Genomic DNA, 27077 nt, shown 5'->3' on the forward strand with positions numbered 1-27077 from the left:
AACTGGAAAGGACCTCGAGAGGTCATCTAGTCCAGTCCCCTGCACTCGTGGCAGGACTAAGTATTATCATTCTAGACCATCCTTGACAGGCGTTTGTCTAACCTGGTCTTACAAATTTCCAATGATGGAGAGTCCACAACCTCCCTAGGTAATTTATTTCAGTGCTTAACCACCCTGATAGTAAGGAATTTTTTCCTAATGTCCAACCTAAACCTCCCCTGCTGCAATTTAAGCCCATTGCTTCTTGTCCTGTCCTCAGAGGTTAAGAACAATAATTTTTCTCCCTCCTCCTCATCACAACCTTTTATCTATTTGAGGGCATGTACTTGTGGCATACTAATGAAAGATGAGTGCCTTTAAACACTAAGCAGTAAATAAAATCTACTACTCCTCTTAAATGATGACATTTGAATGTTTGAAGGAAAAGCACTTCCCCACTTCCCATGCCACTAATTAAAACAAAAACAAAAACATTAATCATTCCTGATTTTAGTCAAGACCATTTTCCTGGAGTTTTGAAGTGTGTGCACATGTAAGGTTTAAGTTCTATGTAAAACAAACCCCAAAGGCAAGATCTAGTGACTAGTGATGTTTTTATAGTCCATGTGGAAGGCCAAAGTCGGATTCTTAGTTGTCAGAGTAACAGCCGTGTTAGTCTGTATTTGCAAAAAGAAAAGGAGTACTTGTGGCACCTTAGAGACTAACCAATTTATTTGAGCATAAGCTTTCGTGAGCTACAGCTCACTTCATCAGATGCATCCGATGAAGTGAGCTGTAGCTCACGAAAGCTTATGCTCAAATAAATTGGTTAGTCTCTAAGGAGCCACAAGTACTCCTTTTCTTTATTCTTAGTTGTGTTCTTTCATGTCTTGGCCAACCAAGGGCCAGGGTAATGTCCTCAGTAGGGGTGTCTGGAAAACAAGAATTCCATTTCATGAAAAAGGTTTCAAAATCTGTCTTTTTTCTGGTCTGAATCAGAGAGAGCAGGGACCTGAATCTGGATCTCCCACATCTCAGCTGAGTGCCCTAATAACGGAGCTATAGGGTAATTCCTACATTGCAATGTCAGCCCAGGATTAGTAGAACTCAAGTTACAGCACCCTGTGTTTGTTAACCTAAGGCTTGAGCATCTACACACATTTGTTACTGAAGTTTAGGAATTGCTGAACACTAGGTCCCAACCTGGGTTCCAGCATCTAGGCTGCATTATGTGAGTCTAAGGGCTTGTCTACACTTACCGGGGGATCAACACATGGTGATCAATGCATCGACAGTCGATTTAGCGGATCTAGTGAAGACCTGCTAAATCAACCGCAGACCACTCTCCCATCGACTCCCTGGTAAGTGTAGACCGGACTCTCGACCGAACAAGAAGTGCAAGGGGAGTCGACGGGAGAATGTCTCCTACCGACATAGCGTAGTGTGGACCCCACAGTAAGTAAATTTAAGTATGTCCAAGTAAATTTAAGTAAGTAAAATTAAGTAAAGCTAATGTGCTCAATGCTTTTTTTGCCTCTGTCTTCACTAACAAGGACAGCTCCCAGACTGCTGCGCTGGGCATCACAACATGGGGAATAGATGGCCAGCCCTCTGTGAAGAAAGAGGTGGTTAGGGACTATTTAGAAAAGATGGACATGCACAAGTCCATGGGGCCGGATGGCATCCGAGAGTGCTAAAGGAATTGGCGGCTGTGATTGCAGAGCCATTGGCCATTATCTTTGAAAACTCGTGGCGAACAGGGGAAGTCCCAGATGACTGGAAAAAGGTTAATGTAGTGCCAATCTTTAAAAAAGGGAAGAAGGAGGATCCTGGGAACTACAGGCCAGTCAGCCTCACCTCAGTCCCCAGAAAAATCATGGAGCAGGTCCTCAAGGAATCAATCCTGAAGCACTTACATGAGAGGAAAGTGATCAGGAACAGCCAGCATGGATTCACCAAGGGAAGGTCATGCCTGACTAATCTAATCGCCTTCTATGATGAGATTACTGGTTCTGTGGATGAAGGGAAAGCAGTGGATGTACTGTTTCTTGACTTTAGCAAAGCTTTTGACACGGTCTCCCACAGTATTCTTGTCAGCAAGTTAAGGAAGTATGGGCTGGATGAATGCACTGTAAGGTGGGTAGGAAGTTGGCTAGACTGTCGGGCTCAACGGGTAGCGATCAATGGCTCCATGTCTAGTGGGCAGCCGGTGTCAAGTGGAGTGCCCCAGGGGTCGGTCCTGGGGCCGGTTTTGTTCAATATCTTCATAAATGATCTGGAGGATGGTGTGGATTGCACTCTCAGCAAATTTGCGGATGATACTAAACTGGGAGGAGTGGTAGATACGCTGGAGGGCAGGGATAGGATACAGAGGGACCTAGACAAATTGGAGGATTGGGCCAAAAGAAATCTGATGAGGTTCAATAAGGATAAGTGCAGGGTCCTGCACTTAGGACGGAAGAACCCAATGCACAGCTACAGATTAGGGACCGAATGGCTAGGCAGCAGTTCTGCAGAAAAGGACCTAGGGGTGACAGTGGACAAGAAGCTGGATATGAGTCAACAGTGTGCCCTTGTTGCCAAGAAGGCCAATGGCATTTTGGGATGTATAAATAGGGGCATAGTGAGCAGATCGAGGGACGTGATCGTTCCCCTCTATTCGACGTTGGTGAGGCCTCATCTGGAGTACTGTGTCCAGTTTTGGGCCCCACACTACAAGAAGGATGTGGATAAATTGGAGAGAGTCCAGCGAAGGGCAACAAAAATGATTAGGGGTCTGGAACACATGACTTATGAGGAGAGGCTGAGGGAACTGGGATTGTTTAGTCTGCAGAAGAGAAGAATGAGGGGGGATTTGATAGCTGCTTTCAACTACCTGAGAGGTGGTTCCAGAGAGGATGGTTCTAGACTATTCTCAGTGGTAGAAGAGGACAGGACAAGGAGTAATGGTCTCAAGTTGCAGTGGGGGAGGTTTAGGTTGGATATTAGGAAAAACTTTTTCACTAGGAGGGTGGTGAAACACTGGAATGCGTTACCTAGGGAGGTGGTAGAATCTCCTTCCTTAGAAGTTTTTAAGGTCAGGCTTGACAAAGCCCTGGCTGGGATGATTTAATTGGGGATTGGTCCTGCTTTGAGCAGGGGGTTGGACTAGAGGACCTCCTGAGGTCCCTTCCAACCCTGATATTCTATGATTCTATGTCGACTTCAGCTACTTTATTCATGTAGCTGAAATTGTGTAACTTGGATCAATCTCCCCCTGTAGTGTAGACAAGGCCTGAGTCCAACCAACTATAATTCAGACTTTCTAGCACTCTCTCAAAATGTGGCTGCTCTAGCCCTTTGTTGGTGGTGCAGTGTGGGAAAACTTGACTGTCCACCAAACTTGACTAACCAGAAGACAAAGAAAGTCAGCCTGTGGGATTGTGGATTACTTTTGGCAGACCGCCAGAGCATGAGTCCTGTAAGGCTGCATCTACACTGCAAAGCAACAGGGCTTGACCCTGGATCTTTCCTTGACAGCTGTGAAATAGGTCTTGGAGAGTTGAAGGATTAAGTAGTATGGAAACCCGGCCCAGCAGCCCTCCTTGGGTTTTTAAAAGAAAAAAGTCCCCAATTTAAAATTATCTTCTAAATCCAGGAAATTGATGTGCTTATTGAAACCATGGTATCAACATTATGCTCGCCGTGGATGAATTTGTCTCCACATTCATGCATGTAAAGAATTACTTCGTCAACCACTAGGACAGCCCCTCACTATAACTCAGAGATTCACTGTCACCTAAGTGAATACATTCTTCTCAACCTCCACCCCTTGTGTAATCACTCTACATGACTCAACAACAGCTGGAAGAAAACAGCATGGGAGGCACGAAATGTAATGCGAAACAGTAGTATTTTCATTCATCACATTCAATTAACGTATGAGAATTAATTAAATAACTGGGCATACTGATAGAGATACATGAAAGTTCACCTATACTCTGTGCTGTATAGATCTTAGTGCAAACAAGAATGTATTTATTTCCTTGTATTTTTTTTAAACGAAGTGCTCTGAAGCATTTGATTTTCTCTCCACCCTAAGAAACACTGCAAACAATAAAAGTGAGTGACAGATTCTGTTGCTGAAAGTGACACGCCAACTAAACCTTTCTTTCAAGTGATGATTGTAACATTTAGATTGTGGATTATTGGCTGATAATGTATTTACATACCACAGTTTACCTTTGCCTATCTGTCAAATATCTAGTTGAAACAACCCAAGTGAATCATTCTATACTTTCTTTGGTATCTTGTATGACAAACATCAAAAGGATAATTAATATAGAGATTACATGCTTGTTAAAATACCCAAGTAAATTAAACAGAAGTACACATATTTCTGCAAGAAACATAATCCCCTTGATATAGCAGGAGTAACAGACCTGTAAAAGAAACGTTTGGGAGAGCATGATACAGTCAGGAAGTACTTTTCATAACGTACAGACTGTGGCAGTCAATAAAAGAGAAAGCGCCTAGAGACTTAATTACCACTGGGATTATAAAGCAAAGACATGGGGAAAATGGAGGATCTAAAACAACTGTTGGTTCCCATGCAAAGGCACATCAGGACTTCATGTTGCAAAACGTAATCTCCCAGTTTGGTTAAATAAGTGCCAGAAGGCAAGTGCCTTCCTATGAAAATGGTTTCAAAGAACTCAAGTAGCAGATACGATGAAGATAGTTAGCAACTGTAGCAATTTTGGTTCATTTAGTCATTAAACTGGCTATAGCGGCACTGCCAACCTAAACTAGTGCATTCTATGTTTTGTCTAGAAATTAAAACAAGTGGTCATAACACACACATTTTATTTCTAGGTGTAATAAAGTCATTACTTCATATTTCATAGCTGTCTCCAAATAATCTGGAAACATTAAGGTAAGAACAGGGAGTTAGCCTCACAAATTTGCCTCCTGAATTTAGGGTCACGGGAGGCAAATGTATGTCAGATGGAGTAGTTGCTTAGTTTCAGAAATTCAAGTTAAAAATGACTTCTGCCATTTTGTAATACTGAGCTTTTAATGTAAATATTCCATTTTTGAATCTTGCTTCACAGTATCAATCAATTTGGAAAGGTTTTGGTGTACAGCAGAGAGAATGCGCTAACAAATCATACAGCAGAAGAAGGTAAGAGGGGAGACAATTCCTTCTTAGGAGGGAAACTTAATATTTTAGTGTCCCCTGCCCTGTTTTATTCACTACAGTTTGTAGTTTTTTCCCTAAAAAGTATTTTCCCCTACTGATTGTTCATTTCACAGACATTACAGCCCTCTTTCTCCTAAAGCTTTCAACGAGGTCTGATCCATCTGGCAGATTGTATTATAACCAGCAATGGCAGAAAAACAGAAAAACATTTTGGAGTTAGCTCACTGTAGTCAAAGAGCCAGCAGGGGGAGCACAAGACACTGTTTTTCTGTAGGCGAGGAATTTAATGGCTACTGCTCTTAGAAAGTAAATGGCATTACTCGGTGACTGATAGACTGATTCCAAAGGACTCTCCACATCAGATAATTATAAAATAGATTAAAATGTGGTTGTATAGTACTAGACACTGTCCCTGTATATTTTGCATATTTAAAAAAAATAAATGAAAAAATCAGTACAACACACTTAAGTAATATAATTATTACTAGCCCTGATTTAACATGTCACTTGGGATATTTATATATTCCCAAAGTATCCAGAGTCCTTGAAAACTTACACCTTAAAGAATGTTAAAGACAAGAAACTTATTTCTTCACCAAAACCCCTTGGCTACATCATGTTTCTCACATTAAATTATGTAAGGCGATACAGACACCCATGTTTTTGAATCCATATTTCAGAAGAATATGTTAGAGTAAGCCAAGTGTGATGGTTCTGTATTACCAATTAGTCCCTTCTGATTTTGGACAAGTGAACATTTAGCCAACAATATCCATTTTTCTTCTTTTCTTTGCACTCACAGGGTACTGCCTGTGAGCTGTGCAATTCTTCCTTGAATAAACCTAACTAGGAGTACTGTATAACAGTCTGAAGTCAGTGAGTGGGAAGCTAACATTCTTGGACTTCTTGGTTTAAATATTTACAGTTAAGACCCATTGTCAATTTCAATAGTACCCTACATCTGCAAATCTAAACTGAAACCTGAAAACCCTACCCATGAAATATAGACTAAAAGAGCCATTCAATAATCTTTAACTGCAACTTTAGAGAGTGCTGTAAAAAGTTACATTTGCTCACTTGTACACTCTGTTCACACCAATAAGGAAGCTACACTGAAGTTGATGAAGTAACTCTAATTTACACCAGTTGCGGGTCTTGCCCTAAGTAAATACTACTCCTCAACAAGTTGGGGCTTAAAAAATTCCCAAAAGAAGTGGATTTCAATTTACAGCATGTTATCATAGAAGAATACACAACATTTTAATAGTAACCGGGCTACGATTACATTACACGTCCATTCCTCCAAACACAAGCGATAAGCCTAAATAAGGCAACGCCTTGGAGCATATTTTTTCTGATATTTGTACCTGTTGCCATGAGCACAGAGTAATACTGCTGTCTATGTTGTATGTGAGGCTGGGAGGAGACAAGGCTGTTTCTGAGGGGAGATGGCTGAATTATCCTTCCCACTGGCAAGTAATGCAATGTACTGATACAATGACTCTTTCCACCATTAAACATTGCAGCAAACATCAGTTAAAACTGAGCAAAAAAGAAAGTGATTAATTAGAGGACTATCCCCATGGCTCTGGCATGCCACGCTCCTTAGTGAGGGTTTATAGTGATAATTTATTGATATTTTATCTCTCTGGATCTCTGACAAAGGAGAAAAGGAATAGCTAGGTACCTATGGCTAAAATTAAAACAATGATTTAAATCAGACACTATTACTGTTACATGCCCTAATTAAGTAATCAGATAACTCATAGTCATTCCTTTACAACAGTTTCACAGATATGGAATGGAAACCTCCATTGCTGTATGACTCTATATCTAATCTTGTATCGCCTATTGTATCTAACCATTCCACTGCCATGTGGTTAGAAACTCACTGCTGGTAACTGTATCCGCAGGGGCAATAAGTAAGGTAGAGCTCCTGAAGCAACAAGTCAGTGAACACGGGCCTTTTCTATTGCAAAGACCCAATTACCTGTTCCATATCTACCAAAATGGCTAGATACATTTACAGCCAGATTGCAAAGATCAATACAATATAACATACAAGGCAGCATACATGAAGAGACAATTGTGCAGATGCACCTTCACATGCCAATGCACTTTTGAACAATCACCACATGTAAAGTTGTTTTAAAAGGCAAAGCATCAATATTTGTGTACTGTGGACTGAACCTTGTATAAGAAATTGTAGAGGTTCAAAACTAGAAAGGCCCTGTTCGTAGTATGATCATAGTGGACTGGAAGATACCTTAAAAAATATTGACTTAACATCTTTGGGAGGAATCAAAAACCTGAATATATTTGCCAGCTAAATCAATTATTTTCTGTAGTAAGACACTGGACTTTCTTTAATTCCATGACTTTCTTTTAGAACAACCTCACAATTACCATTTGTCAAGTGCCTTCCTGCCCTTCCTTTTAACAAATTATTGAAAAGCATCCTGTACAGTGAAGCACTCAAGATGCAGATGTAACGCTGACAGACCCCAGTCATTGGCAGGTGTGATCTAACCAGGGGCCCCTAGAGCTTGGTGCATGAGCCTCTACTGCATGAGCTAAAAAGGCAACTGGTTGTTAGCTAAGGCTGTAGAGCAGACTCATTTTATCTCTCTCTTTTTAAGTGGTCTCGGTGCCATTAGATGGGACAGAATACCACAACCAAGGAGGTGTGTGGGTTACACAGATACAGAAAAAAGAGGAAGGACAACCCAGTAGTTAGGACTCTAACCTAGGATTTGGGAAGACTGGATTCAATTCTCTACTTTGGCACTGACTCCCTGTATGACTGGAGCAAGTTAAATCTCTGAGCTACAGTTCCCATTCTGTAAAATGGAGATAATAGCACTTCCCTACCTTAGAGGGGTGTTGTAGGGTAATTACATTAAAGATAGTGAGGTGCTCAAATACTATGGTAATGAGGGCCATATAAACACAATAAATAGATAGACCACTTGCTTCTGTGTTTCCTTTTTAATTACAATCTATTTTGTATGTTACCAACATGTGCAATTAGCAATTTCATTTCTGTGTCAGGGACTCATTGGTTCAGTACCTATTGATACACAGGTATGGGTGCTGGCATTTTACCTAGGGAACAGTACTGTACACATTTTCATTGTATGAAAGTGATAAGCAATAATAGTATTCTTATGGCATACAAAATCAGGTGCCAATAAGGTCAAAGAGCGTGCTTTAAAACGGCATCAAGCAACAAAGGAAACCCAAACCCAAAACAATAAAATACTGAACAAAGAAAAGCAACCAGGATAGAGAGGATACTTATACATTGATTGCATCATGAAGCAGGTGGATGTTTTTTGTTTGTTTGAAAAAAATTCTAAAATGCAGTTTATTCCCAATTTACTTAAGTCATCTGAAGAAATTCTCTGCTACTTTGAACATGTTAATCTACATTTTTCAGATGGCTCATTGAAATAATCATGTTTCTAGTACAGGAGGAAAAGTATTACTTTTACTGTTTATTAGCTTCACTTATTCACATTGATGACCTGGAGACAGATGACAGCTCTCCGATTGTGAAACAGCAAGTAAAAGAATAAATATAATTCAAAAACCCCAAGGTCATCACATCACAAGATGCACTTCGCCCATTTATTTTGATGCATGTAAATTTGTTTTAATTATTTAAATTGTTACATTTAATAAATTTGTTTCAGTATTTGAAAGTATGCTAGTAAATGTTCTGTGGTATATTTTGCAACAGTGATGAGATAGAGTTCTTTCAAATATTGGGAAGAGAAAAAAGCAATACCGTTCTCTTTTAAGTGAAATATACAATGTAAATATCTTAACCATTGATTGTTCTCCCAACCATATGAGTTCTGCACTACTTTTAAAGTAGCAAGTCAGTAAAATCACTTCAGTGAAGTGCCTGTAACATTGCATCTGCTAGGTTATTGTGCAACATCAAGGAATAAATTTTAGAAATTGATTTCCAGATTTGCACTACCACCTCAATTTCTCACATCAAAACAGGTCTCACCTTTGGCCCATGAGATGATTTCTTCTTCACTTCAGAAGAAGACAGGGAGTAGTTACTGGGAAGGTTGGGGAGATGAAGGCTCTGTCCCGAAGGGACTGATGTGCCATCTGACATTACCATGATCTGTTATGAGAGAGGGAAATTAATGTACTGGTCAAATATTATAAAATACTATGTAAGGAATTAGCAATCATTTTGGGAATGGAGATACTACAAAATCTCCAATATAAAATGCAATCTTGTTTTCCTCTATAGGTGCTGGATTATTTTAAAAAATTCCCATCCTCCAGGCCAATATGGAAAAATCTGCACACACACAAAAAACCCCTTTAAAAACCTGAATAGTTTATTCTGCTACAGTGAGTATTTTTCACACGTAAACCTGATGAAAAAGATCTGATGTCTCTTTTGGTTTGGATTAAAACCCAATTTGTACCCCCAATTCCATGTCCTCTATAACATTCAACACTTTTGAAAGAAATCAGTTTATTCTACTTGAGGCAGAAAGGTCTGCACTTATTGCCATCCCAGTAAGCAATATAAAATGTGAATCAGTCTTTCAGGAGTCTTGACTATTGAATAAAGCACTATGATGGAAAATATATGGGTGATGAAACTGATGCTGGTTAAATTTAGTACCTGAAAGAGTTAAGTGGCTTGGCTCTAAAATCCTTTAAGGGAGAGAATCCATCTTCCTAGTCACTCAGGCAAGATGCATCCATGCTGACTACTGACATCTGGCCTGATCTTGGAGGGTATATATTATTGGGTAACATGTAATCTATTTGTTAAGCATTGTATGATAAATAGGTAAACCAACCAACCAAACATATGGCAGCATCTTAAGGTACTTTTGCAATGAAGCAACTATGGAGCTAACTGCACTGATGTATCAAAACTATTGGGACACTAATTGACGCAAATGAGGTGTTAAGGGTCAGAACTTTAACTATGGCTAGTTGGAATACTACACCCAGGCTGGGGCTGAAACCTTACAAATATGGTACTGAACATAGATGGGTGGAATGGGAAAAAAGCGTAGAAAAGATGTGGTTATCCATCCTGTCACTGGGACACGGAGGGGACTACATGGAACAACTGGGTGGAAAGCTCTCGTCTTGGGGTGATCTCCACTTACTTTTTCTTCCAGCTTTGCTTCTAAAGGTATCCACAAGGTTATAAGTATGCACAAGGTAACATTGTAAGTATTAACCCTGCAGGAAACCCCTTTACTTACCTTATTATTTTTACACTTATGTACACTGATTTTTTCTATAATTTCAATTACATTTGTCTGTATTAACTAAAGATCAAAGTTTGTGCGCTTCACCAATTTCATCTTCTTAATTAACTCTAAATAGCCACCTGAAAAGTGCCTGTTTTTTGTGACAAGTGCATGTTGCACCCCAATAAACAATTTCTTAATTGTAGTAACTTATCAGGCTACAAGTTCAAGAATACCAGGATGACATAGAATTATAAGGACATTTCAGTTCTTTTGGAAGCAAAGCCCTAATCAGTCTTTTGAGGACGGTTTTTGTTTTCTGTGGTAAACTATCCCATGTAGGTACACCTGGGATACATCTTTGAGCCCTGAGTGCCCTTCTGCATTGCTGTTAGAATCCCCCAAATGGGTGGCATGGAGGAACTGAGTATGATGCAGGATCGCAAAGCCACACAGATAATTCCTCATGTTTGATAGGTTTTTTTAAAAATCTATCCAGATATCCTGATAGCCAATTACTTTATCCAGCTGACTACAAAGAAAGCACAATTATAGTTAATTTTGTCTTCTACCTGAATTTGTATCACACTCCCCACAGTGCTATAATCAGACCACCACCTGGCAAAACAGGAGCTCAGGTTTAGCCAAAGGACATGTAACAAAGTAACTCCCCGATACACTGGTTCAACATCCCAGGCTCCTAAACCAGGGCAATGCCAGAAGATGGTGCTCTCACAAAGCAACCACTCTCTTGAAGGTATATTCTGGGTGGTCAGGTGGGATCAATTAATAATTTAATTCAACTCAACTTAAATGGCTGACTTTTACGCTCTTCTGACAGACATTCTTTAACCAGAGCTCACCAAAGTTTGCAGCTGAACTCAGCTAGATAAAATTCAAGGAAGGAGGTTGGAGGTGCCATAAAAGGTGACTGGATGCAAGGATGAGAAGTCTCCATTAAATCTGTGTGCACCTATATCTCAGCGCTGTAGTAAAGGCACAGAAAACACACTTTGCCTCTACGATACACCACCCAGTGGAGCTGGTCAGGTTTGCAAAGAGCATGGTTAATTCAAGTTCTCATTACAAGTTCACATTACAACATTATAAGCAAATATCCTTCTTTCTGGGGAATTTCATTTGTGCTAGCATCAGGTCATCTTCACGAGAGGACATGAGTAGGCATGAGCTCACTCACTATTACGGAGTTTGACTGTGTTCTACTCCTTGACACAGCTGGCTATTAGGGAATGAGGGTAGTGGGCACTAAGAACTGAAAGTGTACCCATCAGAGCTTGAAAATAAAAATATATATAAAAACAAAAAAACCCACACAGTGCCAAAGAACTCTATCATTGGAATGGAAACCACCATCTCTTGACACTGATGTTTTATCCACTTATCTCCATTCTGAAAACTATTTAAAGGAAGTCAATGCAGAAGGTGATGCCCAGCATCTCCAGAGGCATTGGAACATAGTGGAGGTTCAGACAGAATGAGGAAATATCAACAGGAGAGAAGTTAGAAGTCAGTTGAGAATTGTTACGTGCAACAACTACTTGCTTGATGTGAAACAGTATTTTTTCTAAAAAAAGTTCACAATCAGTAACAGAAAAGGTAAAAAGCAAAAGAACAAGAATTAGGAATAGAATGCCACGTCTTACTCTGTGACCCCATATGATGCTTTTCATGCACTTTTTCTTAATACAATTAGTACTTTTGAAAATCCTATCCTGACAGCTGGCCTAGCTCTGCTCCCGTTGAAGTTAATGGTAAGACTCCATTACCCTTAGTGGGAGCAGAAATAGCCAATGCTGAGCATTTCTGAAAATGCCATGCTTAATGTTTGATTTGGTTGTAAAACACAAAGTTATGTTCAGAAAGGTAACTTGAAACATTCCAGTATTCCACATAGAAACTGAGCAAATCCAATATTGATTTCGCAAGTAAAATGTAGATTTTCCTAAATGTGAGCACCGTGAGGTCAATTTAATACCTATACTCCAAAGCATGTTATTTCATTATTAACCACCATGAACAGTGGCAGAATTCTGCTCAGTGGGTGGACAATGCGTGCAGTAGGCCAAATACAGCTCAAGCTTCTACTTAGGCTCTGTAAACCTGACAGTAGCAAAATAAGTCTCCAATGTACACTTCATTTCTTGGCTACTAAAATAAAAAACATTTCCCTATCTGCCCATTCAATTAATGTGAGAAGAGGAATTTTCTGATCCTCAGGCCACTTGTCCTCCTCAGACCCAGAGTTTAAAACAAAACAAAACCAAACCTCTACCATCATTTTCATCCTCCGAGTCCCCTTCTATAACATTAGTCTTGCTAGCTAAGACATAACTTTAAGAAAAAGTTTAGGTTGTGAACACTTTCTTTTGAAACTTAGCATATTTCCTTGAAGCTTAAATTAAGCAAGGAGACAGGGCTAGGGTTCAGCTGAAGGGCTACTTAAAATATGGTGCCCTTTACTTAGTGGGGAAAACCACTATGCTGAACATTTATGACCACTTCCTTTTGAAAACACCTTGAAATCCCATAGCCATTGAGGGTATGTCTTCACTGCTGAGTTAGCTCAGGCTGTAGCATGAATGTTGTCCCTGGCTCCCCAACGTTCACACAGTACAGCCTTTGTCCCAGGCTTGAGGGTACTTTAAGCCTGCACTAACATATATAGCTGAGAATATAGGCTTGATATAGGGTTTTGCCTCAACCTGGGCTGGCAATCTGCTTACTTCGCAGTGAGGATACAGACTAATCAAGGAGTGCTGACACTCCTTCACTGCCTTCCCACCATTCCACCTGGGTCGTATTTCTTGCCCTCTACCTACTCCCCTCTTTTGCACTGGAACTCACCTACAAGTTTATATGGTGAAATCAGCCTTTAAACCCCATGCAGGCCTACTACATTTCTGCTGTGCTTTCACAGCATTCTCACACAGTCTGAGAAATCCTCTTTCCAATGTGCTGCCAGCTGCCCAGATGCTGACACCAAGGTTCTGATGAACCTCTGGTGTGAGATCACGAAGACCCATGATTTGGGGAGATGTAACCAAGATCAGCTGTTCTAAGAGGAAATCTCCAAGAATTTGACAGCAGAAGAAATTCAGTGGAAGGCCTCTCAATGCAGGGAGAAACATCAAAACTTTGAAGACTGCATATAAGAAGGTCCAGGATCACAACTCCACAACCAGCAAATTGCCTTAAACTTGCCTGTTCTACGAAGAGTTTGATGAGGTTCTCGGCACTGCTGACAGCACTCATCCCACTTTCCTGCTGAACATGCTCCTGGATTAGGAAGAGGAGATAAAAGGAGCAGCTACAGCAGGAACCAGGGGCAGAGAACATAGAGTATATGCTGAGCCCCATGAAGTCAACTGCACTGGAGCACATGGAGAACTTTCTTGAGCCATACTCCCAGGATATCTTAAAGAAAGGCTTGGTTGGTATGCGTGCGCATCGGGGTAGAGCAACCTCATTAATGATATTACGTGCCGTGGATCGGGCTTTGCCTGCCAGGCTTCAGTTGAAGGTGGAAGAAGCTCCATTTGACCTGATCCCCCTTCCTTTCCTTTCCCCACTCCTCACCCATCAAGCCACGTGAAATCAAAGATGGACTCCAAGCAGGGGGGATAAAAATTAAAAACAAACATGATTTCCTGCAGTACCCGCTGCTGCATGCATGCAAAGCAGTCACTATTAGCATAAGCAGAGCAATGCCCACAAAGGCAGGAACGCAGGCAGCAAAAGCATATATATTTTGCTGGGTTCTTTTTCTCACACGGACGCTATCATTAAAGCATTTTCAGAGGCAGGGTAGATATTAAGAACATTGCATGACCTGGAATGGTATTAACTCCAGATTGCTTGCAAAGTCTCTCAGTACTACAGAGTCAATGGAGGGCTATCACCAGTAGATGGGCAGGATGTGGAAAGGCCAGGGGGTAGACAAGTACACCTGTGATTCTAGAGCTGCCTCCTAGTTCAGCTCCTGTTTATATATGCCCAAATTTTAATCTGATCTAGGGGTATAATGCAGAAGAACTTGCCATAAATAAAAAGAAACTCAAAATGGTCAGTGAGGTTTCTCGGCAGAGAACACTTGCCATTACCATTTTTATAGATCACTAGACTCCTCCAGGAATTAACCTCCACATCAGCCACCAGATGATGAAAGATCTCCATGGCACAGAAGAGGCCTGGAATAGGTGTTCCCTCTTCCAATCTTTAATTTCCAGCAAGGTGACATCTTCTAATGCCACCACTGCCTGAACAATGTTAAGACCACAAGGTTCTTGGCCTGTTCCCCCTCCACACTCAACCCCCACAAATGCCAATTACAGGTTTTTGAGGTGTTCTGTTTTTTTTAAAATAACTATATAATCAGGTCACGGCAGTATTAGTGCAGAGAAATGTAGAGAAATTGAGCCTACATCAAAATAAAACCGGCAATTGTTCCCACTGTTGTGATGCAGAAAATTAAAGGAGAAATGTTCTCTCCCCTCTCACTCCCCACTGGACAGAAAAATACGGTTGTGTGTTATTGCTTTATAGAGCCATCTAACCCAGCTGAGACAGGGCACCCACCCATTCTCCCACCCCCAGGATGCCACTGACTGTCAGTGACTGGTGCAAGACCCTCTGGGGAAAAAGAAAAAAGGTGAGAGATGAGCTGCTAGAGGAGATACACAAGGTCTTTGCCAGCAGTTTGGACCAGCTCCTAGAGTAGGACCTCCTCCTGGCTACAGCTGAGAGGATGCTGGATAGGGAGAAGATGGAAGCAGATTATGTTGCCATGAAGGAACAGGAATGCAGCTGCAGCAGAAAGAACAGCAGCAACATAGGTAGATGATGGAGTGGCTGTTAGCCATGATGGCCAGCAGGCAGCAAAAAAATGCCAGCCTTGATACCAGTCCCTGTCCCAGTGACCTCTCCTCTCTGCTACCCTATCCTGCACTGAATGATGCCCAATTCTGGATGTGAAAATGAACCATTCAATGCAGTTCCTGGATAGAAGCATATGTGGGCAGATTACCAGTTCTGCCCCGTGCATCAACAAGAGAACAACAACAAGAATGCAGCACATGGGCATTTCCATTCTTCTATACGTGACATTAATTTTTAAAAAGAAATTGTTAATTTTATCTTGTCTATTTACACTGGGGCACTTGGGCTACCCATGCTGCTAACTGCTAATAAATTATTTCTGCAGCTAAAGGCCTTGATATACGAGTGCTTAGCAAACAATATAGAGATGATAATTTAAAAGCAAAGCTTTTAATGAAGTTTCAGATTAATGCCACATACAATTGATTGTAAAACTGGTGAAACAGTGCATCAGTGCTCTACTCACCTCACTATTATGATCATTCTTCCTGCAAAGCAAAGATGTGTCTTGTGGGCCCATCCCTTAAATACCTTGCCATCCTGGATCCAAGCCTCAGTTAACAGAGATGCACTTCTCTTCTGGGTCCATAAACAAGCACAATCAACGCACTCCCTGGTGAATATTCTCCCTCTCCTCCTTACAATTATGTTGTGCAGTGCACAGCACGCCCACAGTGAAAGGCATTATATACACTGGCATCTTAACAATTTTGCAGGCAGCACCATCTTGTCCTCAGTCACCAAATGCAGTCTACCATCATCCTGCAACTGCTCAGTATTTAATTATCTTTCTTCTTCCATGTCCTCTCACACCAGGGTGGAGCTCATAAGCCAAACCAACGGAGGACAGGCTGGGTCTTCCAAAAACCAACTACATTGGTCCCAGACACCCCACTGATATCCACATTACTGCGTGGGAATAAAGTCCCAGTTTATCCCAGTTTGAAACCAACTGATCTCCAAAATATGCTGGCATCACGTATCTTGCCCATGAATCCCACATAAGTGTTTATGAACCAGTTTCTGTGGTTGACCAAGGGCTGCATAATGAGTGAGTAGTATCCATTCCAGTTTACATATTCACGTGCACCATTGGGGAAGTAGGAGCAGACTACAGGCACAAGTGCCATTGATGGCTCCAGTATAGTTCAGGAAGTCCATTCTCTCAAAGACCAAAATTATGTCAGGGACACTAAGTCTTCACTACCCATAGGCAAACCACTGCAATAAATTACCTTGCAAACCTCTATCACCACAGTACTGACAGTTGATTAGAGAACTCGAAACCGACTAACCACTGATCTGTAGCAATATGGAGTAGCCAGCTTCCAGATAGTAATAGCAACCTACTTCTGGACTAGTCGGGTCTCTCACCTGCATGTCCTGGTGTGGATAGGCCAGGGCAAGCTCCTCACACAGCTCCACAAAGGTCACTTTCCTCATGCCAAAGTTCTAGGCCCACTGCTGCTCATCCCAGGACTGCATGATGATGTAGCCCCACCATGCTTTGCTTGTGGTCCCGCTCTAGAACTGCTGGTCAACACAGGGGGATTTCATAGCTATTATCGCCATCAGCTGTCTCTAACTGCTCCACGTATGCATGTAGCCTGCGTGATCTCCTTAGCAAGGCATGCCATCACCTTTTCAAGGTGACAAGGGACTGCAGAAGTGCCCTCCGTCATATTTCATGTCCTGCACCTGCCTTCTTTTTCCTTTGCTTGAAATGTGACTTGCATTAACAGCTGGAACAGTTCATCATCCAGAGTAGGATCCATGCTTTGCCACCGATGGTTAAATTTACTGAGCTGGTGAGTTAAGAGCAGTTCTGCACAGAGGCTCAAGGAGGACAGACAAGTTCTCCCATAATACAATAAGAATGAATTCATAGAGCAGTGCAGCTTAGTGTAGTGCTAAGACCCATGTGATAGCCCATTGAAAGACCAGCTCAGCACTCTGGTTAAAGTACATTAGTGTGGACGCAGCTACATGGGTCTAGCATGGGTAGGAGTTTGCAGTGGTGAAGCTCCACCCCAGCTAGCCAAACCTGGGTAATCCCTGAAGTGAAAACATACCCTACGTTTTTCCTTTCATTTTTTTGTTTATGGATCAGGTGCTGGCTTTGCAGCACAATGAGAATGCATTGCTTCTGAAGTGAAGGAACCAAAACCCGATCGGTGCCTCAAATTTCAAAAGAGACAGCACTGATATTTAACTTGGTTTATTTTGAAATACCCTAAAAAGTTAAACTCTAAAGGTGGGATTTTGAAAAGCACTCAGTGTTGGCCTAACTTTTCTCCCACCAAAGTCAATGAAAGCAAAGTTGAACAAGGATCAACCCTTTTAAAACTCCACCCTAGACCCAATAAGCTCATATTTTCAACAGTTAAGATAACTTAAGGTCAGAAGTACTGAGACAGACTTGATATGAACTAAAATGAACAAGAAAAAAAAATGTGCCCCAACATTCAACCACCATTCCTGTAAAGGGGAATTAAAGCTCTCGGATCTTCTAAGCTATGTGTTGGACGCTAAAGCAAATGCTAATCATATAGTTTAAATAAACTCAATTCAATGACTTAAATCATGCAGAGCAAAAGATTAAAGATAATCCTTTGGCTAAAGGAACACTATACCTAACGTTGGTCCTGGAGAGGCTCCAGCTTCCCCAACTAGTACATGAGAATCACAAGGGAAAAAAGCTTGGTTTTCATTACAGTAGATTTACAGGAGATTCAGAATATATACTTAATGCAGTAGAAGCAATTAAGAAACATCTGTCAACCACGACTTGTTCAAAATATAGGGACCGATTGTAATCTCAGATAGCACTAAGTGATAAGTATATGATGAATATTGGCAAACGCTGAACTTTAACGATGACGTCTTTAAGAAAGGTCACTTTTCTGACAACGTACAGGTCCCTTGTTTAAAGTACCACTCCCCAAGATGCACATTTTTATTTCTTCCTTCTACTCATTAGAAGACCAGCTGTCTATCCATGGGTATGGGGACAGAGGTTTTTGCCATAGGAGCAACTTGCACTTCTGAAATTAGTTCAGAGTCAGCACAGACAAAAAGAAAAGCATCTGTTTCCAAGAGAGTTATTTGCTGCACTGATTAACAGCAACCTACTCCTTGCAACCTCTTGATCTAAAACCTCAAACCACATCATTAGTAACCACACATATTTGTAATAATTCTCCTAAAATGTTATAAATTGGACTGTTTTTGTAAGTTATGATGGCTGATCTCCAAGGGCTGTCTGTATACTGTAGTTAAGGGAAGAACTGATGGATTTGGAGTCCCTTTCCAAAAAGTCAAGAGTATTAATTACACAATTGCAAACCGTACAAACATTCATTTTTGTATAGATGGCAGACAGGGCTGTATTATATTGCTGTCTTAACATGAACTGAAAATATTTTTCCTGTGTTTTCCTACAAAACTCACAAGGCAGTTGTTTGCAATGTCATTGAAACAGGTGGTACGTCCGAGGAAGACTGGGATTTTCAGAGGCAAAAATCCAATTTAACTGTTACCTATCAGTTAGAGTCCTCCAAATTAACTTCTTGCTACTGACTTAAACATATGAGATACCACTTCTAATCTTTGTGTTAAAAATGGTATTTTTGACAGAAAATAAACAGTGGACTGGAATCAAATGAACCTTCTTTACCCACAGAATGAAGGGAAAAGTGAGCCAAACTTTGCACCCAGATAATTGTTCTCTGTCTAGAGTGAGAGGTCTCTAGGAGGTAGGGTTATACTTACTGTTGTCACAACTATTGGCTTTGGGTCAGAAAGAGGTCCACGTCAGAGTTTTCATTCAAATACAAGAGGAGTTTTCTTCAATGGAAACTGTTTTTTTGTCCTCTGGGATTTGATCTACAGTCAGGTTGATGAGGCACATTGCTTATGTATATAAGGCAAGACCAACTGGTTGCCACTGCTCCCTGCCAATCAATCCTGCCACATCATTACTGTACTCTACTTAAGAAAAAACAAGGACAAAGTTTCAGGTTGACTTTTTCATAGCTAATTCCTGGTTCTGCGAGAAATGCTACTTGATCTGGGACAGCATCTTTAAAGAAAGAGATGGACTGCATGCCACCAGAAATTGTGAATATTCATGCAAGGATATGTTAAAACCTGCTCCTGCAGATCCATTCCCCCTCCATATAGATTCGAAAATCCAGAGATTAATTTAAATCAAATTGGAAGATGGAGATGGACAAAGTTATTTCTGAAGGGATTTCTGTGTAGAAAATGTCCTCCTGCAGAAACCAAGCTTTGAGAAAAGACTTGTAAATTGGACATGACCTTTGTACAATTGTTTGGAACAAATGTTCTCCTTAAATTTCTTGATTAGAGAAATATCAGTTGCAAGGCCAAATTACACCTTATCTTTTTCGTGATAATGGAGAAAATAATTCTCAGAATGGAAAGGAAATCAGCTGAATCTTAGGATCCTCTAACTTATGGTGATTTAGGACACATTTTATGCTTCAACTTTGATGACACTAAATGCAGTGTTAGGCAGGAGACTGCGGTTATTGAAATATGGCATGACTTCAAGTTATTCTAGGTTGGTCTTCTTGGTGGAGTCCAGTATTTTCCCACTGTCTGAAAACAGGCTTGGCAAATGCAAATAGTTCTCCTCTGTGTTTGTTTCTCATGTCTAAAGAAAAAGCCTCAATTTATTTTCAAAGCATGTGTACTAGGATAGTGCCTACAACACAGCCTGCCCTTCATCTTTACGATGTAGGGAAGATACAGTCTAACTCCTCTCTCTCCCTGACCCCACCTCCTCCCTAGAGAGAAGATGAGCATTTGGAGTCAAGCTTATCATTTGGAAGGGAATATTCCAAAATGGGATTTGAACAGTAATCGTTCAGAATCAAGAGGACCATAAAAGGAAGAACAGTATAATTTTCAGGAAAGTGGATGTACTGTAGTAATATATTTCCCATCCTATTTGCACACAGGACACAAATGCAGGACTTGAGTTTTGGAAAGAAAATAAACATTCTCCATACAACTATTAAAAAAAAAACTAATCAAAAGGTTCTCAATTTGAGAGAGTTTTTTGAGTCCATCTTTTACTTCGAAAAAGAAAACACCGTATTTTACATTTAAAGCGCACCACTCATCTTGAAGGAGAATAACTCTACTTTGTCTTAAATGTTGCCAACTAGAGACATAAATCACTAGGCCTCCAGTTTAGATTTCCTGAAGCAGCTTCATTTGACTTGCGAGAAGCACATGCAGGACTATTCATGGTTTGGGCTTCCACATAAGGGGAATGATGGTGAAAGCACTCCTAAATTAATTGCCCTGAAAATGCTCATCTTGATCTGAAGTGTATTACTTGCGTTAGCAGTGCTACACCCCAGATTCAGTCAGTTGTCTATTCAGTCACTTTTCAGGGTGGAGGAGAGGGGCAGATTTTCAGTGTTCCTACCTCAGTCCCGAAGAGTAGGGAGAATTAAATTAGTAAAAAATAAAATGGATCCTCCAGTACTGGAGGTCAATGAGTCCTTCAGGTGTAATTTAACTACTGAATGGACAAGACCTTATTGCATTTTCTGTTCTGAATTGATTAGATATAGACCACCAGCAAAGAGATAATTAACAGAGGGAAGTACGAAAGACTAGTAGCCTCAGATACAGGTAACTTGTTCACTGCCGGTAATGAGGGAGGTTAGAGAGAAAAGACAATGATGGTTGGTTTGTCTTCTCCAAATAGCAAGAGAAAATGATGCACAATAAACAGATAATGATGTATACAGAAAAAGAGGGATAAATGCGGCACTGCACAAAGTTAAGTCATTTATAATCAAATCTAAGTTGTTAGACACTTCTTGTCCAGCTGAAAAACAAATAAATAGTAGCAAGATAGTCAACACGATCTGTGGGTTGTTTTTTTAAAAAAAAACACTAAAACTATTAGGAAGTGTACATTCAGGTTACCCTACAATAGCAGGACTTAGGGGGTTGGACTAGATGACCTCCTGAGGTCCCTTCCAACCCTGATTTTCTATGATTCTATGACTAACTTTTCCAGTGAAGCCTGGACTGATATACAATAAGCTAAGTATTATAAAAGGGACTTTTCAAATATTGTTTGGTCTTTTATCTGTAAGCACATTTTAAAAAGCCAGAAATAAACCCATCCAGGGCTTCCCTTCTAATTCTAGTAAATGCAAGTTAAAGTTAAATGTAGCTCATCTTTCTATATCCACACAGGGCTACTATAGCAACAGACTTATTCTCTTCTCCAGAAGCATATCTAGCTCCCTCGTCCAATTTATGCACACCACTTAAACTTCATGTTTTATTTTCAAAGATCCTATTAAGCTAAGGCATTTTACCTGAAATACTTATCAAACTAGTCCTGTCTTCAGCTTCAGACCATGACTACTTGCTTTCTAACTAGTTCTAGTTACTGTCACAAACCGTTTTTATCCATTGATCCATCCCTTTCTTTTTGAGACTGTATACATTTGTACAAGACCTGTTCTTTTTTCGAAGACCCCCTACATAAGCCAAATAAGAATAATCCTTTTATTTACTTATGACTACTCAATGTATAAACATAAACCTCTCCCTCATATAAACACACACCAAAACAGTGAGGCACTTTCCTCTGAAGATGTTAACATTCATACATGTGATGTAAGTTTGTCCCTCTTACACCAACAGACTGTCTTAAGCCTACTAACACCCATTCAACCGACATGGAAAGAAGTCTAAAGCTACTTCTACATAGTCCCACAATTTGGACTATGGCACATACCAGCATGCTGCGCTGTAACTCCCCCATGTGGATGATGCTGTTTGGGTTAATGTAGTCCTCTAACTAGGTACCTTTCAGTTAGCACCTGCAGCTTCCACACAAGGGAGTTCCAGTACAGCATGCTAGCAGATGCTGCATTTCACACCCTCCAAGTCTTACCTGCAGGGTCATAGACAAACCCTAAGTTGGTGTAACTTACAACTTCATACATTGTCTTCTGGCTCCTTCTGTGTAACTTACACCAACTTTGTTTCTCTTACAAATCAGAAGAGAAGGTATAAGTAGATATAAAGCCGTCTGAGGGTAAGGGAGTCTAATTCATGCTGCCTTACATATCATTTCTGCACTTGGTCCACTTAATTTTCCAAACACTATAATCACAATTTTTTAAACAAAGTTTAACTTTGTGTTACTTGATCTCACCACAGTTTGTATCCTGCATTTCAACTTCAGAGGCCCACATAAAGCAGTTTCATTCATTAACTTAATTTCCTTATTGCCTTTGCAGAAATAAATGTGAAGACTTTAACCTTAAAGACAGCGAAAGACACCATTAACTAATAGTGTACTTTGGCCTAGGTCAGTCAGTCAGTCAAAAAAAGTCTGCTTACTTGTTCCACCTCAAACAATAGGCAATAAACTAATCACTCACATATGCCACTTAATTTTACTCTCAAAGCAACTTTTATTACACTCAGTGCACCAGCAATAAGTAGCAAGTTCTTTAATGTGATGACTTTCAGCATGGGCGTGGGACTCACCCCTCCAGCCTTCAGCAACTTTTTTCTGAATTCTTCGGTTGGGTTGTTGAATGTGAGCTTTTCGCAGCGGAGGTGGTTTACAGGTGGGTGGCCTTCAAGGTGCAGGAATAAGTCATAGTCAAAGCGGACTTTCTTCGGTTCTTCCTGAGGGTTGAAAATAACCAAATAGAAAAATCTACCACCACAAATAATTAGCTTGAAAACAAGTGCTACGTAAAAGAGTTATATAAAAAAGGTGTTAATTAAAATGAATGTTACGACATTTGTACTGTTCTTTTATATTAAAACTAGTGGCATAAAGCTTGCAGCAACAGTTAATATTTATGTAAGATCCTCTGTAGTAACCTGGAGTGGATTCTTCTTCATAAGCAGTAAAAAAAAAAAAAAAAAAATTAACAGCAATAAAACTGTGACAGCCTACATACTCCTGTGTAATATCTCTGCTCATTTTGTTCCTTGTCACTACTGATGTGACCTCATCACTCAGGATCCAGACTAATCAACTAGATTTCCAAACATTCCACCACAAAATAAAATATCTTGCTCTTGCTACTGTAGTAAGGAATGATATGTTCAGGTAGTAATGACATATAGCTTTTTCCCATGTTCCCTGTACCAATATAGGGAGTAAAAGGGGGGTAAAGTCACACATGACATGGAATCACCAATGCTTTATCACTTGGAAAGCTCCTCCACCAATAAGGTTACTAATATCAATGACTAGACTCCAATTTGTAATACCAGGACAAGGCATCAATTAAGCATGTTGTAGATTTACAACTATCCTTGTATATTTCTCTCTTGGAAGCCGCAAATGGGGCAACTGCTCCACAAGAGCAAGTCTTAAGAGAAGACAACAATGGACATCACTCAACTCGCTATGCCTGCCAGTTGTACAACACAAGTTGCCAAACAATGGTCACATAAAACAGAGTACTAGTAAGAGAAATATAAGCTGTCAGATTTATAAGAGAGTCCTTAGCTCTCCCAAGTATAACACAGTTTCAGCATACATCCAGCATGTCTTTTTGATCATAAGCTACTCAGAGGGAGTGCTGTATTTCGGTCTCGTTCGGTGGCAAGCACACTTCGGGTGCTTAAATCATATTGAAAAAGTATTTACTTTTGACTCCTCAGGATTCAAAGGATGTGGACAGCAGGAAGCTTGAAAATCTTAATTACAGTAAAAAAAATATTCAAAACAAAGATTTTAAACAAAGTCAGGTTAAGTCCTCAAAGCTGCTTTATCTCTGAACTTGAAGCAGTGACCCAGGAAAAGGAACTGGGATAAGCAGCCTGCAGTAGCTTGTTTTTGAAGACAGACAGAGGAGAGCAGTCCCCTTTAGATGAACCAGTAGCTTGATTGACCATATTGAAATGTACCACGGATGAAGACATAGAAAGGCTAATATATGGTTTCCTGGGAAAAATTATGTAAATTATTCCCCAAACTATTTGGACAGAGCCACACCATTCCCCTGGCCATTCAGTTGGTACCTGCAGGTGTGCTATATAAGCCCAAATTGAAGAAGTGAACAAACTGGAGTCTTCAAAGAATTTTGCTGAACATTTGATGACCAAAGCTTGTCACTTCAAGGCAGAAATTTACTGTAAGAAGCATCCCTAAAAGCTACAGCCATTATTTAATGGCAGCCCTGACAGGAGGGTAGAATACACTGAAACTCATTTTAACTCCTCTAGTTGGCTCATATACCCTTTTTAAAAATGAAAGTTCATTTTTCAATGTAGTTAAACCTTGGATCTAAAAGCACTTTTTAAGGGACTACTGTACATTTCTCAATTGCTGTTTACTGCACCCTCATTGCAGCTGAATATGCCATACGCTTCTCTGCATTCCTGCGATTCCTTAAAGCTTTGAATATGTTTTCTGTCAGAGGGAAGAGCATATTGGATTTTCTACCAATTCCTTTTTAGTCTCAGGAACAGGAATACTGTAATTCTTAGAGTCCAAGGTCCAGAGCAGATGGCTTCCTGCACCCCTTTCTTGTCTACATATACCTTGGACACCTTCGGAATCAGAAATGGAAAAGTTGTCTACCTTGAATGAGTGATGATCATCTGTCTCCTCTTCCTCCTCCAATCTATCCCCTCTTTCTCTGTACTGGAATCCCTGTGAAGCAGCTTGGGGGAGGAAGAGTAGCTGAGCCAGGAGAAGGTAATATTTTGGATGAAGAGACCTTCACGAATTAGAGCTGGCCCTATTTTTGTGTCTTTTTCCCTTTGTGTGCTATTGACTCCAGGAAGGGTTTTGATGCTGCATCTGTGCGAAGAACTGGCTGACCCACAGTCCAACTGCTGCTTCTTGATTTCCATGGCACCAAAACGGGGGTGAGGGACGTTTGCAAATTCCCAATTCCAAATGTTGCTTGAGAGTGAGGTGAGTTGTAATCATTGGAGCCTTGTCCTTGATTTCAGTACATGCCACAATTCCTGCTGGAGAGCTCCCATGACTTGAAGGCCTCCATATTCAGCAAAGGCAGCCAAAAGTCTGGGTGGAAAACAAAAAAAGAAATGTCGGGCGGGAAGCCTCTGTAGAGATGCTTCAATGAATCACTGTCTTCTGACTTTGAGTCCCCGGTTTTGGGCTGAACTCTGAATGGATGGGGCTTAAAGACCCAGAAAATGAACTGCTTTTCTATAATAAAGTCAGATATCCTGGAATGAACCAAGCTGCTCCCTAAAGGAGACAAATGCACAAAAATGCACCAAAAAGACAGTTAATTCACTAAATCAATTCTATTTCTTTCTCTACTATCAGGTGAGGCAGAGTAAGCCCTACACTCCACAGATTGATACAGGGAACATTGCAAATCTTATCATTCAACACCTACTATTCAAAAGCAACAACCTAAAAGATACCTGAGCAAATCCTAAAATAGGATGAGCAGAAAAAATCACGTACTGTAACTTTGCAGAACTTTCCATGGAAAAGAACAGAACATTGTAGTGCCTACTTAAAAGCATTGCACTTATCTAAACCACATTTTAAGTGAGCAGGTTTCAATGAATACTTTGGCTACGCAAGGGTTTTTTAGTGCACTAGTCTTATTTAAAATTCTAAAAACATAGAGATGTACCCAAAATATATAAATGCATGTTTCTGTTTCAAGCCAGTATGTCAAACTACATTTTGGTGAATTTGGTATTACAAGATAAGCTACAAATACTGTTTGTGTGTTTCATTTACAACAGCAGCTCCACCAAACCACATTGAACGGTCATACGTATGCAACTTGAAATACTGTGATACTTTACACTAAATTCAAGAAGCTATGGAACTTTGATTCTTCCTCTCCATTCCAACCCCCCCCCACCCCCAATCCTATTCTTGTTTATCTGAAAAGTTATTAGTTATAGGGTCCCTTTCATGTATTTAATTAAAATCTTAATGTTAACTACCTTAAATACCTGCAGAAAACAAAGTATCTATCTGAAATTATACTGGGAGAAACCACAATACTGAAATCTTTGTGGAATGGCAAAAACTCTATTTTTAACTGTGCCCCCTGGTAATGTTGAGTTCAAAAGTATCAATATTCACATTACACTAAAAAAATTTTCCAGAGGGGATATGGTATAAAAAGGTTCCCTTTGAAGATCAAAAAGTAAACTAATGACACAAATTGGTAATATTAATTAGAACAATGGGACCATTGTAAAAAAAGCATCAAAATCGGCTTCTTTTTTTAAGCTCAAGTACCATTTTAAAAACTTCCTAAAAAACCGGTCAATTTCTGACAAAGGCTAGTTATCCTTCTCAGTTTTTCTCAGGTAATCCTAATTTCACAGAGCAATCTTCACAAATCACTGTGCTAACCCTATTCTGTCATTCAAATTAGCCATAATTTTTAGAGCTTGTAGTAAGTTTTTATGATGGTATTTAACAAGTTTTTTGTGATTTGTGAATTAAAATGCAAACTATCAAATAATTTGCATATTAATTTTTTTTGCAGAAAGTGAAACAGTATCAGATTACATACCTTGTTTTTGAAGTAAACCTCAATTGGCAAAATGAAACCAGCATACCCAGATTCTTCAACTTTGTAAGGTGGATCTTTACACACTGAAACAAAAAAAGAAGAAGATCTGTTTAATACCAAGGGTCATTAGTAGTTTACAGACGATGGCAAAATTAGAATGAGCATTTCATTTAGATATGTAGGTACAGAGTTGGTCACAGTTTTCTTTTGTTTTTT

The 27077-nt window shown here is 40.1% G+C and overlaps 1 protein-coding gene across 2 annotated transcripts in view; it reads right to left on the reverse strand.

The window, feature by feature from the left end:
• The window catches only part of MLLT3 (MLLT3 super elongation complex subunit), a 229968-nt gene that overhangs the window by 68530 nt on the left and 134361 nt on the right, over positions 1 to 27077 (reverse strand). For both annotated transcript variants that reach the window (XM_073345488.1, XM_073345489.1), the window contains exons 3-5: positions 26862 to 26944; positions 22861 to 23004; positions 9183 to 9305 (exon numbers count right to left, since the gene is read on the reverse strand). In XM_073345488.1, the coding sequence (XP_073201589.1) occupies positions 9183 to 9305; positions 22861 to 23004; positions 26862 to 26944 (350 nt within the window). The remainder of the gene's footprint in view (positions 1 to 9182; positions 9306 to 22860; positions 23005 to 26861; positions 26945 to 27077) is intronic.

This window comes from Lepidochelys kempii, chromosome 5 (assembly GCF_965140285.1).
Source record: "Lepidochelys kempii isolate rLepKem1 chromosome 5, rLepKem1.hap1, whole genome shotgun sequence".
Taxonomy (NCBI): Eukaryota; Metazoa; Chordata; order Testudines; family Cheloniidae; genus Lepidochelys; species Lepidochelys kempii.